Source organism: Aptenodytes patagonicus, chromosome 15 (assembly GCF_965638725.1).
Source record: "Aptenodytes patagonicus chromosome 15, bAptPat1.pri.cur, whole genome shotgun sequence".
Taxonomy (NCBI): domain Eukaryota; kingdom Metazoa; phylum Chordata; class Aves; order Sphenisciformes; family Spheniscidae; genus Aptenodytes; species Aptenodytes patagonicus.
This window is the reverse complement of record NC_134963.1, coordinates 11,095,226-11,110,366: the sequence shown is the minus strand read 5'-3', so window position 1 is coordinate 11,110,366 and position 15,141 is coordinate 11,095,226. Positions and strand designations below refer to the sequence as shown.

The 15,141-nt window shown below is 61.5% G+C and overlaps 1 gene segment (V, D, J or C); it reads left to right on the top strand.

The window, feature by feature from the left end:
• The first annotated feature begins 13,207 nt into the window (after positions 1 to 13,207).
• On the top strand, positions 13,208 to 13,761 carry LOC143167577 (Ig lambda chain V-1 region-like). The segment is given in 2 exon segments: positions 13,208 to 13,253; positions 13,394 to 13,761. Coding segments are annotated over 2 exon segments (414 nt in total).
• The last annotated feature ends 1,380 nt before the right edge of the window (positions 13,762 to 15,141 follow it).

Genomic DNA, 15,141 nt, shown 5'->3' with positions numbered 1-15,141 from the left:
AAACCTGCTTGTTGACTTCTCACCGCCTTTCATTCCTTCTCCTTCCAGTTAAGTCGAAGTGGAGGCAGGCCACGGGGGGGTGCTGCTGCTGCGGCGGTGTGTTGGACTGTGAAGCAGCCACGACACTTTCTGGCTTGTGAGCTTGTAAAAAAGCGTTAGTCTTGGTTGCGAACCCGAACTTGAAGCAGAAGCAGCTGCTGATTAAGAGAAAGAGGCCTGTGGAAAATATCCTGTGTCTAAGGAGGGGCTGCTGTGTTCCTGGCCTAAGGGAGTCACAGGGGGTGGTGGTAGCTTGGCATTGAACCTCTTCTGTAGAACGAACATAGAATAATAAATCCCCGTCTTCATGTGTCCGGGTCCTATTGATTATGCTTCTGAAAGGTGAAGGGGGGCTGGAATTTGGTGTGAGGGGGCTCGGGGGGCCGAAAGGAAGCTGCTGTTTGCTTCCTGAGACGCAGTCCTGAATCATTTTGGGGTCTGTCAGAGAGGCCCAAGGACCCTAACGGCTTCGGCAGACCCGTCCCACCTCCTGCTTAGGAGCAGCACGGAAAGGCAGAGGCGGGTCTGGGAAGGGTGGCGTGGAGAGCTCTGCGCGGGTGTGTGGGGCTGGGCAGGCTGGGCGTTTGCCCTCATGCTCCAGAGGTAGCGGAGGCCAGGGCGCTTTGCCTCGTCCCCGCGGTGCTGCTGAGAAGTGGGAGCGTCTGTGCTGGTGGAGCAATCCTGGCCCCTGGCCCGGGAGGTCTCGGAGCACCAGCCTGCAGTGGGGGTGCACTGCGGGCTTGTGCTGGGCCGGCCACGGGTGCGGAGCCCCGCGGAGAAGCGCCCGGGGCGGGAGGGGAAGGGGAGCGGGAGCGCGGCTGGAGGAGCTGTGCTGCCGCAGAGGGATGCTCTAAGGGTGGGTGAGGCCAGGGACGCAGGCCGGGCTAAGGCGGCTGCAGAGGCCGCTTCAGCAAGGCAGGGCAGAAAAGTGTTTCGGCCATCCCTTGGCACGTGTCTTGGCTAAGGCTGTATTTACCAAAACCAGAGTCGAGGAGCACTTGCCCGGACACCTCGATCCAGCTCGTCACAGTCTTGTGGCTCCTGAGAGAAACGCGGTTGTGGTGCCCTGGTGTGAAGCAGGACCTGGTTTTGCCAGCTGAGTGGCCCAGGGAGCAGGCGGCCCAGAGCGACCTCGGTGCCTTTTGGTGGGCCAGAGACGTGCCTGCAGTGGGCAGGGGGAGCACTGGGACAGGAGCTGCCAGTGAACGTTGGGGGCCACGTTTCCACGGAGGGGCCGTGCCCAGGCATGCGGGGGCTTAAGAGGGAGTCGGGGTCCATGGCACAGCCCCATCGGCATGGGGACGCAGAGCTGGTGGCATGACGCCGTGGCCTGGGCCCCTCTCCTCCTCGCGGTGCTCACCCACGGCCGGACTGGCTGTGCCTGGCTGGGGCCTTTGGGCTCAGGGGGCCCATCCCCGTCCCGCTGCCCAGGGAGGGCTGTGCTCCTGGGGCACTGCCTGACCCCCGTCTTCTGCCCTCTCTCCTCTCCTTCTCCGGGTTCCCTGGTCCAGGCAGCACTGACTCAGCCGCCCTCGGTGTCAGCGAACCCAGGAGAAACCGTCCGGATCACCTGCTCCGGGGGTAGCAGCGGCAGCTACTATGGCTGGTACCAGCAGAAGACACCTGGGAGTGGCCCTGTCACTGTGATCTACAATAACAACAAGAGACCCTCGGACATCCCTTCGCGATTCTCTGGCTCCGCGTCCGGCACCACGGGCACGTTAACCATCACTGGGGTCCAAGCCGAGGACGAGGCTGTCTATTACTGTGGTAGCAACGATGGCAGCAGTGCTGGTCAGCACGACGGAGGCACCGACTCTGGCATTACCCCTCTTCTTGCTGCTGCCGCTTCTCCTTGCAGGACCCTCGCGCTCTGGCCTTGGGCTCTGTGTGCGGGGCTCTGGGTCCCTCCATGGCATCATGGTCTCTGGGCACAGGAGCCCTGTCCCTTTCCCGCTGCCTGGGGAGGGCTGTGCTCCTGGGGCCAAGTCCCTTCTTCTCCCCTCTCTCCTCTCCCTCTCCAGGTTCCCTGGTCCAGGCAGCGCTGACTCAGCCGCCCTCAGTGTCAGCAAACCTGGGAGAAACCGTCCGGATCACCTGCTCCGGGAGCAGCAGCTGGTATGGCTGGTTCCAGCAGAAGGTACCTGGCAGTGCCCCTGTCACTGTGATCTACAGCAGCAACAAGAGACCCTCAGACATCCCTTCGCGATTCTCCGGCTCCACGTCCGGCTCCACGAACACGTTAACCATCACTGGGGTCCAAGCCGAGGACGAGGCTGTCTATTACTGTGGTAGCTGGGAGAGCAGCAGCAATGCTGTTACAGTGATGCAGAGAGACGTGGACGTGAGCTACAGAGGAGTTAAAAAATGGAGGTTCTCTGCCCGTCTCCCTCACGGCAGAGCAGGGCTGTGGTGCTGAGACAGGTTCGTGTCCCCTCTGCATGGCCGTGGCTGTGAATGCCCTCCTGATTGTACCATGCCATGCAGGAGGTGACCCTGGGGCTGTGCCTGTCCCTACAAAAGGCATGGCATTGCCTTATCACCTGCCCCACTGCCTCATGCTGCTGGCGGCCACGTCCTCTTGCTTCTGCCAGCTCTCCTCCAGGGCCCCAGGGCTCAGGCCTTGCGCTCTGTGTAGGGGCTGTGGTCCCTCTGTGCCATTGGGACCTTTGGGCACAGGGGCCCCGTCACGCTGCCCGGGGAGGGCTGTGCTCCTGGGGCACTGGCTGACCCCCGTCTTCTCCCCTCTCTCCTCTCCCTCTCCAGGTTCCCTGGTCCAGGCAGCGCTGACTCAGCCATCCTCGGTGTCAGCGAACCCAGGAGAAACCGTCCGGATCACCTGCTCCGGGAGCAGCTACAGCTATGGCTGGTACCAGCAGAAGGTTCCTGGCAGTGCCCCCGTCACTGTGATCTATCAGAGCAACAAGAGACCCTCGGACATCCCTTCGCGATTCTCCGGATCCCAGTCCGGCACCACGGGCACGTTAACCATCACTGGGGTCCAAGCCGAGGACGAGGCTGTCTATTACTGCGGTGGCTGGGACGGCAGCAGCAATGCTGGTCAGGGTCATGGTGATGCTGAGATTAGTTTTTTCTGTCCTGTTTGTTCCTACGCCTCCCCTGTGTGGGGAAGAGCTGCAGAGGGTAGGCAGTTGGCTCCCTTTTGCACTTGCACCTGTTCTGGCTCTGCCTTTGCAGGGTTTTGCCTGCATCTCTGTCCTGATGCCACCTCCCCTCTGGTGCTATCAGTGCAGTGTCGGTGTGTGGTGCTGAGCACCTCCTGCCTTGCCCCAGGCACATGCAAGCCATGGTTTCCATGGGGCAGTAGTGTCGTGCTGCTGGGCAGGGGGAGTTTCTGTCCTTCTTGTGTCTGAGAGCCTTTCCTTGGAGATGAGCAGAGGTGGGGTTTGGGATAATCCCTGGGCTGGGTAGGGACCCATTGGCTCTGGGAAGGTCTGTCCATTGCAGGGCTATGCTGTAAGCCGCCAGGCACTGCGTCTCCCCTTTCCATTCCCCTCCAGCGTACTCTGGGCCTGGCTGCATTTGGGGGCGTTCCTGACTCATCCCAAGGGGTGCGGAGGAGCCCAAGAGCCAGAGCCCATGTGCCCTGGGTGCTTTGTGCTGCCGTGGGGACAGAAGGTGTGTGGGGAGAGGGTGTTACCTGGGGCACATTTGACCTTGGAAAGTCCCCACCGGAGCTCATGCCCCCTGCCCAGGCAGTCCCCCGTCTCTGGTCTCCATGGTGGTGCCTCTCACCAGCCCGTGCTGTGCTGGAGGTGCCTCCATTCCCTCTGTCACACACTGTCTCCCCATGCAGCTTCTCACCGACTGGGGACCTCCTGCATGCAGCCACTGGCTGCTGGCCTGGACGTGGCCTCATCTGGGGCATGGGCAGGGGTGTCTCCAGACTGCTGCAAACTCTGGGTGCCCACGGCAGGTCGTGCCCCTGGGCTGCCCGGTCGCAGTGACAGGGATGAGGTGTGCCCCGAGGGGCAGCGGGCAGGGAGGGTGTCCAGCCTCTGGCTACAGCCACCCCTCAGGGAGCGCCTGGGCTTGGGGCTGCACCCAGGGTGTCCCATCCATGTGCCTGCAGGCAGAGGAGTCCCGTCACTGTCCCGCTGCCCAGGGAGGGCTGTGCTCCTGGGGCACTTGCTGACCCCCGTCTTCTCCCCTCTCTCCTCTCCCTCTCTGGTCTGCAGGCAGGGCCTACCGAGCCACCCTCAATGTACATGTCCCCAAGAGTAAACACTTGGATATCCTGCTCCAAGATTAACAACTACTATGGCTGGTTCCAGCAGAAGGTTCCTGGCAGTGCCCCCGTCACTGTGATCTATGCTAATGACAAGAGACCCTCGGACATCCCTTCGCGATTCTCCGGATCCACGTCCGGCTCCACGAGCACGTTAACCATCACTGGGGTCCAAGCCGAGGACGAGGCTGTCTATTACTGTGGTGGCCCCGACAGCAGCAGTTATGATCCCACAGTGACACAGAGCAACGGGGAAGTGATACAGAAACCTCCCATCTTCACAGGGACCAGTTAGGAATTTCTGCTGTCCCACCATCACCCATCAGGGGAGGGCTGTGCTCTTGGGGCACTGGCTGATCCCCGTCTCCTCCCCTCTCTCCTCTCCCTCTCCAGGTTCCCTGGTCCAGGCAGCGCTGACTCAGCCGTTCTCGGTGTCAGCGAACCTGGGAGAAACCGTCCGGATCACCTGCTCCGGGAGCAGCAACAGCTACTACGGCTGGTTCCAGCAGAAGGTTCCTGGCAGTGCCCCCGTCACTGTGATCTATGCTAATGACAAGAGACCCTCGGACATCCCTTCGCGATTCTCCGGATCCACGTCCGGCTCCACGGGCACGTTAACCATCACTGGGGTCCAAGCCGAGGACGAGGCTGTCTATTACTGTGGTGGCTACGATGGCAGCAGCTATGGTGTCTGGTGACAATGTGTAATAGGAAGTGAGACACAGACTCCAAAATCAGAGAAAATGAGCATGATGTCCCATGGTATGGAATATCCCTCTGGCCAGTTTGGGCCAGCTGTCCTGGCTGTGCCCCCTCCCAGCTTCTCGTGCACCTCCAGCCTTCTCGGTCGGTACAGCACGGAAAGCTGAACAGTCCTTGACTAGCGTAAGCACTGCTTAGCAACAACTAAAACATCAGTGTGTTATCAACATTATCCTTGTCCTAAATCCAAACCACAGCACTGTACCAGCTACTGGGAAGAAAATTAACTCTATCCCAGCCAAGACCAGGACACCACGTCCGGGTCTGTTCTCCTCTGATTGTGGCATTCCCTGTCCCACTGCCCAGGGAGGGCTGTGCTCCTGGGGCACTGCCTGACCCCCGTCTCCTCCCCTCTCTCCTCTCCCTCTCCAGGTTCCCTGGTCCAGGCAGCGCTGACTCAGCCGCCCTCGATGTCAGCAAACCCAGGAGGAACCATCCGGATCACCTGCTCCGGGATTGACAGCAGCAGTTATGCTGTTGGCTGGTACCAGCAGAAGGTTCCTGGCAGTGCCCCCGTCACTGTGATCTACGATAACACCAACAGACCCTCGGACATCCCTTCGCGATTCTCCGGATCCCAGTCCGGCACCACGGGCACGTTAACCATCACTGGGGTCCAAGCCGAGGACGAGGCTGTCTATTACTGTGGTAGCAGGGACAGCAGCAGTGATGCTGTTGTAGTGACGCAGAGAGATGTGGAAGTGAGGTACAGAGGATTTAAAAATGTAGGTTCTCTGCCCTTCTCTCTCCTGGATGAGCAGAGCTGTGGGGCTGGAGCAAGTTCCTGTCCCTGTCCAAGGATGTGCCTGTGAATGTTCTCCAGACTGTACCATGCCGTGCGCGAGATGACTCTGGGCCCGGGGGCGCTTTGTGTCTCTCCCTACAGAAGGCATGGCATTGCCTTGTCCCCAGCCCAACTGCCTCTTGCTCCTGGCATCCCCATCCTCCTCTTCCTGTTGGAGTTGCCTCTGTGCTGGGCTGCTCTGGCCTGGGCAGGGTTGTGCTCCCCCATAATGTGCCCATACCCTGACCGAGGCCCTTATCCACCTCTGGCACTCCCCGTCCCTGCTTCTGCCAGCTCTCCTCCCGGGGCCCCAGGGCTCTGGCTTTGGGCTCTGAACGTGTTGCTCTGGGTCCTGTGTGGTATCGGGACCTTATGGAAGAGGGGCCCTGACCCCATCCCGCTGCCTGGGGAGGGCTGTGCTCCTGGGGCACTGGCTGACCCCCGTCTTCTCCCCTCTCTCCTCTCCCTCTCCAGGTTCCCTGGTCCAGGCAGCGCTGACTCAGCCGTCCTCGGTGTCAGCGAACCTGGGAGAAACCGTCCGGATCACTTGCTCCGGGGGTAGCGGTAGCTATGGCTGGTTCCAGCAGAAGGTACCTGGCAGTGCCCCCGTCACTGTGATCTACAGCAGCAACAAGAGACCCTCGGACATCCCTTCGCGATTCTCCGGCTCCACGTCCGGCTCCACGGGCACGTTAACCATCACTGGGGTCCAAGCCGAGGACGAGGCTGTCTATTACTGTGGTGGCTTGGACAGCAGCAGCAGCTATGGTGTCTGGTGACAATGAGTAATAGGAAGTGAGACACAGACTCCAAATCAGAGGCATGTTTTTCCGCCCTTCTCCCTCCTGGCCGAGCAGGGTTGTGGCTGTGGGCCTGAGGCAGGTTCCTGTCCCCTCTGCACAGCCGTGGCTGTGAATGTCCTCCCTTTTGTGTCCCAGAGCACTGGAGGTGACTCCGTGGCTGGGGCCCATTGTCCCTGTGCCTACAAAGTTCACAATGTGGCATTGTCTGCCACCCCACTGCCTCTTGCTACTGATGACATGTCACCATGTCATCATTCTGGCTCCTGCCAGAGCTGCCTCTGTGCTGGGCTGCGTTGTGCTGGGCTCACCTCCCCAAATGTGCCTGTGACCATGTCCGGGTCTGTTCTCCTCCAATTGTGGCATTCCCTGTCCCGCTGCTCGGGGAGGGCTGTGCTCCTGGGGCACTTGCTGACCCCTGTCTCCTCCCCTCTCTCCTCTCCCTCTCCAGGTTCCCTGGTCCAGGCAGCAGTGACTCAGCCGTCCTCGATGTCAGCAAACCCAGGAGAAACCGTCCGGATCACCTGCTCCGGGGGTAGCAGCGGCAGCAGCTATGCTTATGCTGGCTGGTACCAGCAGAAGGTTCCTGGCAGTGCCCCCGTCACTGTGATCTACAACAACAACCAGAGACCCTCGGACATCCCTTCGCGATTCTCTGGCTCCGCGTCCGGCACCACGGGCACGTTAACCATCACTGGGGTCCAAGCCGAGGACGAGGCTGTCTATTACTGTGGTAGCAACGATGGCAGCAGTGCTGGTCAGCACGACGGAGGCACCGACTCTGGCATTACCCCTCTTCTTGCTGCTGCCGCTTCTCCTTGCAGGACCCTCGCGCTCTGGCCTTGGGCTCTGTGTGCGGGGCTCTGGGTCCCTCCATGGCATCATGGTCTCTGGGCACAGGAGCCCTGTCCCTTTCCCGCTGCCTGGGGAGGGCTGTGCTCCTGGGGCCAAGTCCCTTCTTCTCCCCTCTCTCCTCTCCCTCTCCAGGTTCCCTGGTCCAGGCAGCGCTGACTCAGCCGCCCTCAGTGTCAGCAAACCTGGGAGAAACCGTCCGGATCACCTGCTCCGGGAGCAGCAGCTGGTATGGCTGGTTCCAGCAGAAGGTACCTGGCAGTGCCCCCGTCACTACAACAGCAACCAGAGACCCTCGGACATCCCTTCGCGATTCTCCGGATCCCAGTCTGGCTCCACAAACACGTTAACCATCACTGGGGTCCAAGCCGAGGACGAGGCTGTCTATTACTGCGGTGCCCAGGACAGCAGTGCTGATCAGTGTCCAGGTGCCCTGCAGGGTGGCCATGGTTGGGTGCTCTGGCTTGGCCGTTAACTGTCTGCTCTGCAAGGGTGTCAGCGATCCTGACGGTGCTGCTGCTCTGGGATGTGGAAGTGACACAGCTCCCGGTAATGCAGACCTGCGGTGCGGCTGGTTGTTCCTGCCCTCAAAATGTGATGTTGGCACCGGAGCTGTGTGTTTATTTACTGTTGGGTAGCCTTCACGCCAGGAGGCCAGCTCTCTCTCTTCCCGGGGACCGCAGTGGGGCTCCCCTGTTACCAGGGTTTTACTTAGCCCACGTGTTGGGCGTGACAGCCCGGCACTGGTGCGTCTGCGGCTGCTCCCTGGGCCCGGAGAGGGGCGAGTTGCACAGCGTCTTGAAGTCGTTTGGCTTTCTGGTGTCTTCCCGGAAGCGTCATGCCAATATTTTGTAGGAAGTCAGACTTCTGGAGGCACTGTCAGCTTAAATGTCTGAGCCTGACACGACGTAGGCTGTTCAGTAGCCTCGAGGGCTGTTCTAGGCTAAGTGCAACTCTGCCCGAGACGCTGTTGTCGGTGCCTGCAGACTGCAGTGTTTCCCAGACCCCTCCAGCCCTTGGCAACCAAGCGTATTAGAATGCGTAAGCATAAGGTATGTTAATAGCGAGAAGTGTAAGCTAATCGGGAAGATCAACAAAGCATGTTTTCTTTCCAGGAACATCATCCCTTCATTTGTACTGATGGATATCCAGGCTTCCACCGTTGTCACTTATGTGTACCAACTAATTGAGGATGATGTGCAAGTAGAAAGAATTGAGTTCAAGAAGTACTGAATCATGGTCAAACCTGCTTGTTGACTTCTCACCGCCTTTCATTCCTTCTCCTTCCAGTTAAGTCGAAGTGGAGGCAGGCCACGGGGGGGTGCTGCTGCTGCGGCGGCGTGTTGGACTGTGAAGCAGCCACGACACTTTCTGGCTTGTGAGCTTGTAAAAAAGCGTTAGTCTTGGTTGCGAACCCGAACTTGAAGCAGAAGCAGCTGCTGATTAAGAGAAAGAGGCCTGTGGAAAATATCCTGTGTCTAAGGAGGGGCTGCTGTGTTCCTGGCCTAAGGGAGTCACAGGGGGTGGTGGTAGCTTGGCATTGAACCTCTTCTGTAGAACGAACATAGAATAATAAATCCCCGTCTTCATGTGTCCGGGTCCTATTGATTATGCTTCTGAAAGGTGAAGGGGGGCTGGAATTTGGTGTGAGGGGGCTCGGGGGGCCGAAAGGAAGCTGCTGTTTGCTTCCTGAGACGCAGTCCTGAATCATTTTGGGGTCTGTCAGAGAGGCCCAAGGACCCTAACGGCTTCGGCAGACCCGTCCCACCTCCTGCTTAGGAGCAGCACGGAAAGGCAGAGGCGGGTCTGGGAAGGGTGGCGTGGAGAGCTCTGCGCGGGTGTGTGGGGCTGGGCAGGCTGGGCGTTTGCCCTCATGCTCCAGAGGTAGCGGAGGCCAGGGCGCTTTGCCTCGTCCCCGCGGTGCTGCTGAGAAGTGGGAGCGTCTGTGCTGGTGGAGCAATCCTGGCCCCTGGCCCGGGAGGTCTCGGAGCACCAGCCTGCAGTGGGGGTGCACTGCGGGCTTGTGCTGGGCCGGCCACGGGTGCGGAGCCCCGCGGAGAAGCGCCCGGGGCGGGAGGGGAAGGGGAGCGGGAGCGCGGCTGGAGGAGCTGTGCTGCCGCAGAGGGATGCTCTAAGGGTGGGTGAGGCCAGGGACGCAGGCCGGGCTAAGGCGGCTGCAGAGGCCGCTTCAGCAAGGCAGGGCAGAAAAGTGTTTCGGCCATCCCTTGGCACGTGTCTTGGCTAAGGCTGTATTTACCAAAACCAGAGTCGAGGAGCACTTGCCCGGACACCTCGATCCAGCTCGTCACAGTCTTGTGGCTCCTGAGAGAAACGCGGTTGTGGTGCCCTGGTGTGAAGCAGGACCTGGTTTTGCCAGCTGAGTGGCCCAGGGAGCAGGCGGCCCAGAGCGACCTCGGTGCCTTTTGGTGGGCCAGAGACGTGCCTGCAGTGGGCAGGGGGAGCACTGGGACAGGAGCTGCCAGTGAACGTTGGGGGCCACGTTTCCACGGAGGGGCCGTGCCCAGGCATGCGGGGGCTTAAGAGGGAGTCGGGGTCCATGGCACAGCCCCATCGGCATGGGGACGCAGAGCTGGTGGCATGACGCCGTGGCCTGGGCCCCTCTCCTCCTCGCGGTGCTCACCCACGGCCGGACTGGCTGTGCCTGGCTGGGGCCTTTGGGCTCAGGGGGCCCATCCCCGTCCCGCTGCCCAGGGAGGGCTGTGCTCCTGGGGCACTGCCTGACCCCCGTCTTCTGCCCTCTCTCCTCTCCTTCTCCGGGTTCCCTGGTCCAGGCAGCGCTGACTCAGCCGCCCTCGGTGTCAGCGAACCCAGGAGAAACCGTCCGGATCACCTGCTCCGGGGGTAGCAGCGGCAGCTACTATGGCTGGTACCAGCAGAAGACACCTGGGAGTGGCCCTGTCACTGTGATCTACAATAACAACAACAGACCCTCGGACATCCCTTCGCGATTCTCTGGCTCCGCGTCCGGCACCACGGGCACGTTAACCATCACTGGGGTCCAAGCCGAGGACGAGGCTGTCTATTACTGTGGTAGCAACGATGGCAGCAGTGCTGGTCAGCACGACGGAGGCACCGACTCTGGCATTACCCCTCTTCTTGCTGCTGCCGCTTCTCCTTGCAGGACCCTCGCGCTCTGGCCTTGGGCTCTGTGTGCGGGGCTCTGGGTCCCTCCATGGCATCATGGTCTCTGGGCACAGGAGCCCTGTCCCTTTCCCGCTGCCTGGGGAGGGCTGTGCTCCTGGGGCCAAGTCCCTTCTTCTCCCCTCTCTCCTCTCCCTCTCCAGGTTCCCTGGTCCAGGCAGCGCTGACTCAGCCGCCCTCAGTGTCAGCAAACCTGGGAGAAACCGTCCGGATCACCTGCTCCGGGAGCAGCAGCTGGTATGGCTGGTTCCAGCAGAAGGTACCTGGCAGTGCCCCTGTCACTGTGATCTACAGCAGCAACAAGAGACCCTCAGACATCCCTTCGCGATTCTCCGGCTCCACGTCCGGCTCCACGAACACGTTAACCATCACTGGGGTCCAAGCCGAGGACGAGGCTGTCTATTACTGTGGTAGCTGGGAGAGCAGCAGCAATGCTGTTACAGTGATGCAGAGAGACGTGGACGTGAGCTACAGAGGAGTTAAAAAATGGAGGTTCTCTGCCCGTCTCCCTCACGGCAGAGCAGGGCTGTGGTGCTGAGACAGGTTCGTGTCCCCTCTGCATGGCCGTGGCTGTGAATGCCCTCCTGATTGTACCATGCCATGCAGGAGGTGACCCTGGGGCTGTGCCTGTCCCTACAAAAGGCATGGCATTGCCTTATCACCTGCCCCACTGCCTCATGCTGCTGGCGGCCACGTCCTCTTGCTTCTGCCAGCTCTCCTCCAGGGCCCCAGGGCTCAGGCCTTGCGCTCTGTGTAGGGGCTGTGGTCCCTCTGTGCCATTGGGACCTTTGGGCACAGGGGCCCCGTCACGCTGCCCGGGGAGGGCTGTGCTCCTGGGGCACTGGCTGACCCCCGTCTTCTCCCCTCTCTCCTCTCCCTCTCCAGGTTCCCTGGTCCAGGCAGCGCTGACTCAGCCATCCTCGGTGTCAGCGAACCCAGGAGAAACCGTCCGGATCACCTGCTCCGGGAGCAGCTACAGCTATGGCTGGTACCAGCAGAAGGTTCCTGGCAGTGCCCCCGTCACTGTGATCTATCAGAGCAACAAGAGACCCTCGGACATCCCTTCGCGATTCTCCGGATCCAAGTCCGGCTCCACGGGCACGTTAACCATCACTGGGGTCCAAGCCGAGGACGAGGCTGTCTACTACTGTGGTGGCGATGACAGCAGCTATAATGGTGGCATAGAGCAATGGGGAAGTTATACAAAAACCTCCTGCCATCGCAGAGGCTAGTTAGGAGTCCCTGCTGTCCCCGTTTGATGGTGGGGCAGGTCCTTGCCATGGCCCTGCCCCTGCTGCCCTGTGGTGTAGGTGGCTGTGCCTGGTGTCCCGTCTCGGCTGTCCCTTAGAGCCCCAGGTCTGTGCCTGTCCCCTGTCATCTGGGGAGGGGATGACTGCCAGCAGCCCTGCTCCTGCCCCTGTCCCTCACTGCACCAGGACCCCCCTCATCACTGGCACCTGCTCCCCACCACCCTCTCGTCTTCCCCTGGAGCTGCCATGAGGTGCTGTGCCTGCTGGCAGACTTCTTCCTGGCCTGGAGGTGTCCAGCTGGCACGGCTCTGTGTGAGCACTGGCATGGAAATGTCCAACAGCTCCTGCAGCCAAAGGGCTCCGGCTGGAGCCATGCCGCAGGGAGGGAGTGTGGCACCGCTGGGCTGTTGCAGAGGCCCTTGTGCTGTGGGCACGTTCAAGTCCTAGGCAGGGTGAGGTGTGGGCTGAGGAGCCGTAGGTAGTGCCATGGGTGTGGGGTGGCCGGCGCAGCTGGGTGCAGGCTGGGGGAGCCCAGCTGGCCTGGGCTGCAGGTGGGGGGTGCCTGGACGTGCTTGGGCAGGACCTGCCTGCAGCAAGGTCTCTGCCCTACTCCTCGGCATCACGGTGGGGGAGTTCAGCCTGCTGAAACCTTGGCCCTATCACAGATAGGCAGGACCGTGCTGCTGGCCGAGGGGCCAGGACAAAGCTTCACCTTCAAACCCTGGGATGAGGAGTTTGGGGGAGCAAAGCCCTGCTGGTGGGAAGCCTGGGCACCTGACAGTCTATCAAGGGCTGCAGGCCAGGGGAGCTTGCAGCTCCATGCCCAGGGACCCTGCCCACTGGGGCTGTCCCACAGGCACCACGATGTGCCCTGAGGATTGCCTGTGAGGGGCCTGAGCCCATCCAGAGGGTGCTGGGCTGTGGGGCAGAGCTCAAAGGCATGGGGCCAGAGACCGTCTCCTCTGCTCACCCAAGGCCATGACCAGGCAGGAGAAGGGCTGGCCAGGGGGAAAGGCTGCAGCTGGACCCAAGGGAAGGAGGGCAGGAATGGGGGGATATCTCCCAACATCTGGGGCTGGCAGGCAGAAAGGTGTTGCTGCTGCCCCGTTCCACGTGCCCAGAGCTGTCTGCAGCTGGTGCTGCCCCAGCCCCTCTGTGCTCTGGGCAGGCCAGGCAGGCTCCGGCCCTGAGCACGGGGTCAGATTTGCATGGAGGGGCCATGCCCCAGGTGGGTGGGGGCTTAAAAGGGAGTCGGGGTCCGCAAAAGAACTCCATCAGCGTGGAGACATGGAGCTGGTGGGATCGCGCCATGGCCTGGGCTCCTCTCCTCCTCGCGGTGCTCGCCCACAGCTCAGGTGCCCTGGCCAGACTCACTGTGCCCGGCCGGGGCCTCTGGGCACAGGGGGCCCATCTCTGTCCTGCTGCCCGGGGAGGGCTGTGCTCCTGGGGCACTGGCTGACCCCCGTCTTCTCCCCTCTCTCCTCTCCCTCTCCAGGTTCCCTGGTCCAGGCAGCGCTGACTCAGCCGTCCTCGATGTCAGCAAACCCAGGAGGAACCATCAAGATCACCTGCTCCGGGCTTAGCAGCAGCAGTGCTTATGCTGGCTGGTACCAGCAGAAGGTTCCTGGCAGTGCCCCCGTCACTGTGATCTACTGGAATGACAAGAGACCCTCGGACATCCCTTCGCGATTCTCTGGATCCTTGTCTGGCTCCACGGGCACGTTAACCATCACTGGGGTCCAAGCCGAGGACGAGGCTGTCTATTACTGTGGTAACTACGACAGCAGCAGTGCTGGTGCCACAGTGACGCGAAGCACTGGGGAAGTGATACAAAAACCTCCTGCCATTGCAGGGGCCAGTTAGGAGTCTCAGCTGTCCCTGTTTGATGGTGGTGCAGGTCCCCACCATGGCCCTGCCCTGTGCTGCAGGTGGCTGTGCCTTGTGTCCCATCTCGGCCGTCCCTAAAAGCCCCAGGTCTGTGCCCATCCCGTGTCATTTGGGGAGGGTATGATCCCCAGCTGCCCTGTCCCTACCCCATGCTGCAGGGCCGAGCTCCCCCTGTGCTCCCCGGTTGGCACCCAGGACTCCACCGGGTGCCTCCCTGCCCTCCTCCCAGCCCAGCTGCGTCAGGAGCCCCCGGGCCATCGCCCCAGGGGGGTTCAGCCCTACTGAAACTGCGGCCCCAGCACCAAGAGGTGGGGACGTGCCATGGGCCACGGAGCTGGGCCAAAGCTTTGCCTTCAAACCCTGGGAAGAGACGTTTCTCATGGGTGCAGCAGCTCCAGGGCCGTGCGCGAGGCTGCCGGGGCAGAGCAGGGCTGGCCAGGGGCTGCTCTGTTGTACTGCAGGAGGAGCCATGGGCTACACCAGCATTGGCTGTGTTTGCCCAGTGCTGGCCCATTTGGCTCATGTTCACCCTGTGCAGGAACCCCCTAGCACCTCTGGCCCCTTGGGAAGCCCCTGGCCCTGGGCAATGCCCCACCATGGCCCCACGACAGCAAGGCGCTGCCCAGCACCCTGACCCCGTTCCCGTCCTGTGTCGGGAGCTGCCGCCTGGGTGGCCTTGCACTTCTCCTCCTCACGGTGCTCGCCCACAGCTCAGGTGCCCTGGCCAGACTCACTGTGCCCGGCCGGGGCCTCTGGGCACAGGGGGCCCGTCACGCTGCCCAGGGAGGGCTGTGCTCCTGGGGCACTGGCTGACCCCCGTCTTCTCCCCTCTCTCCTCTCCCTCTCCAGGTTCCCTGGTCCAGGCAGCAGTGACTCAGCCGCCCTCGATGTCAGCAAACCCAGGAGGAACTGTCAAGATCACCTGCTCCGGGCTTAGCAGCAGCAGTGCTTATGCTGGCTGGTACCAGCAGAAGGTTCCTGGCAGTGCCCCCGTCACTGTGATCTACTACAACGACAAGAGACCCTCGGACATCCCTTCGCGATTCTCCGGATCCAAGTCCGGCTCCACAGCCACATTAACCATCACTGGGGTCCAAGCCGAGGACGAGGCTGTCTATTACTGTGGTGGCTACGACAGCAGCTATAATGGTGACACAGAGCACTGGGGAAGTGATACAAAAACCTCCCGCCATCACAAGGGCCAGTTAGGAGTCTCAGCTGTCCCTGTTTGATGGTGGTGCAGGTCCCCACCATGGCCCTGCCCTGCGCTGCAGGTGGCTGTGCCTGGTGTCCAGGCTCAGCTATCCCTTAGAGCCCCAGGTCTGTGCCAGTCCCCTGTCATTTGGGGAGGAGAGC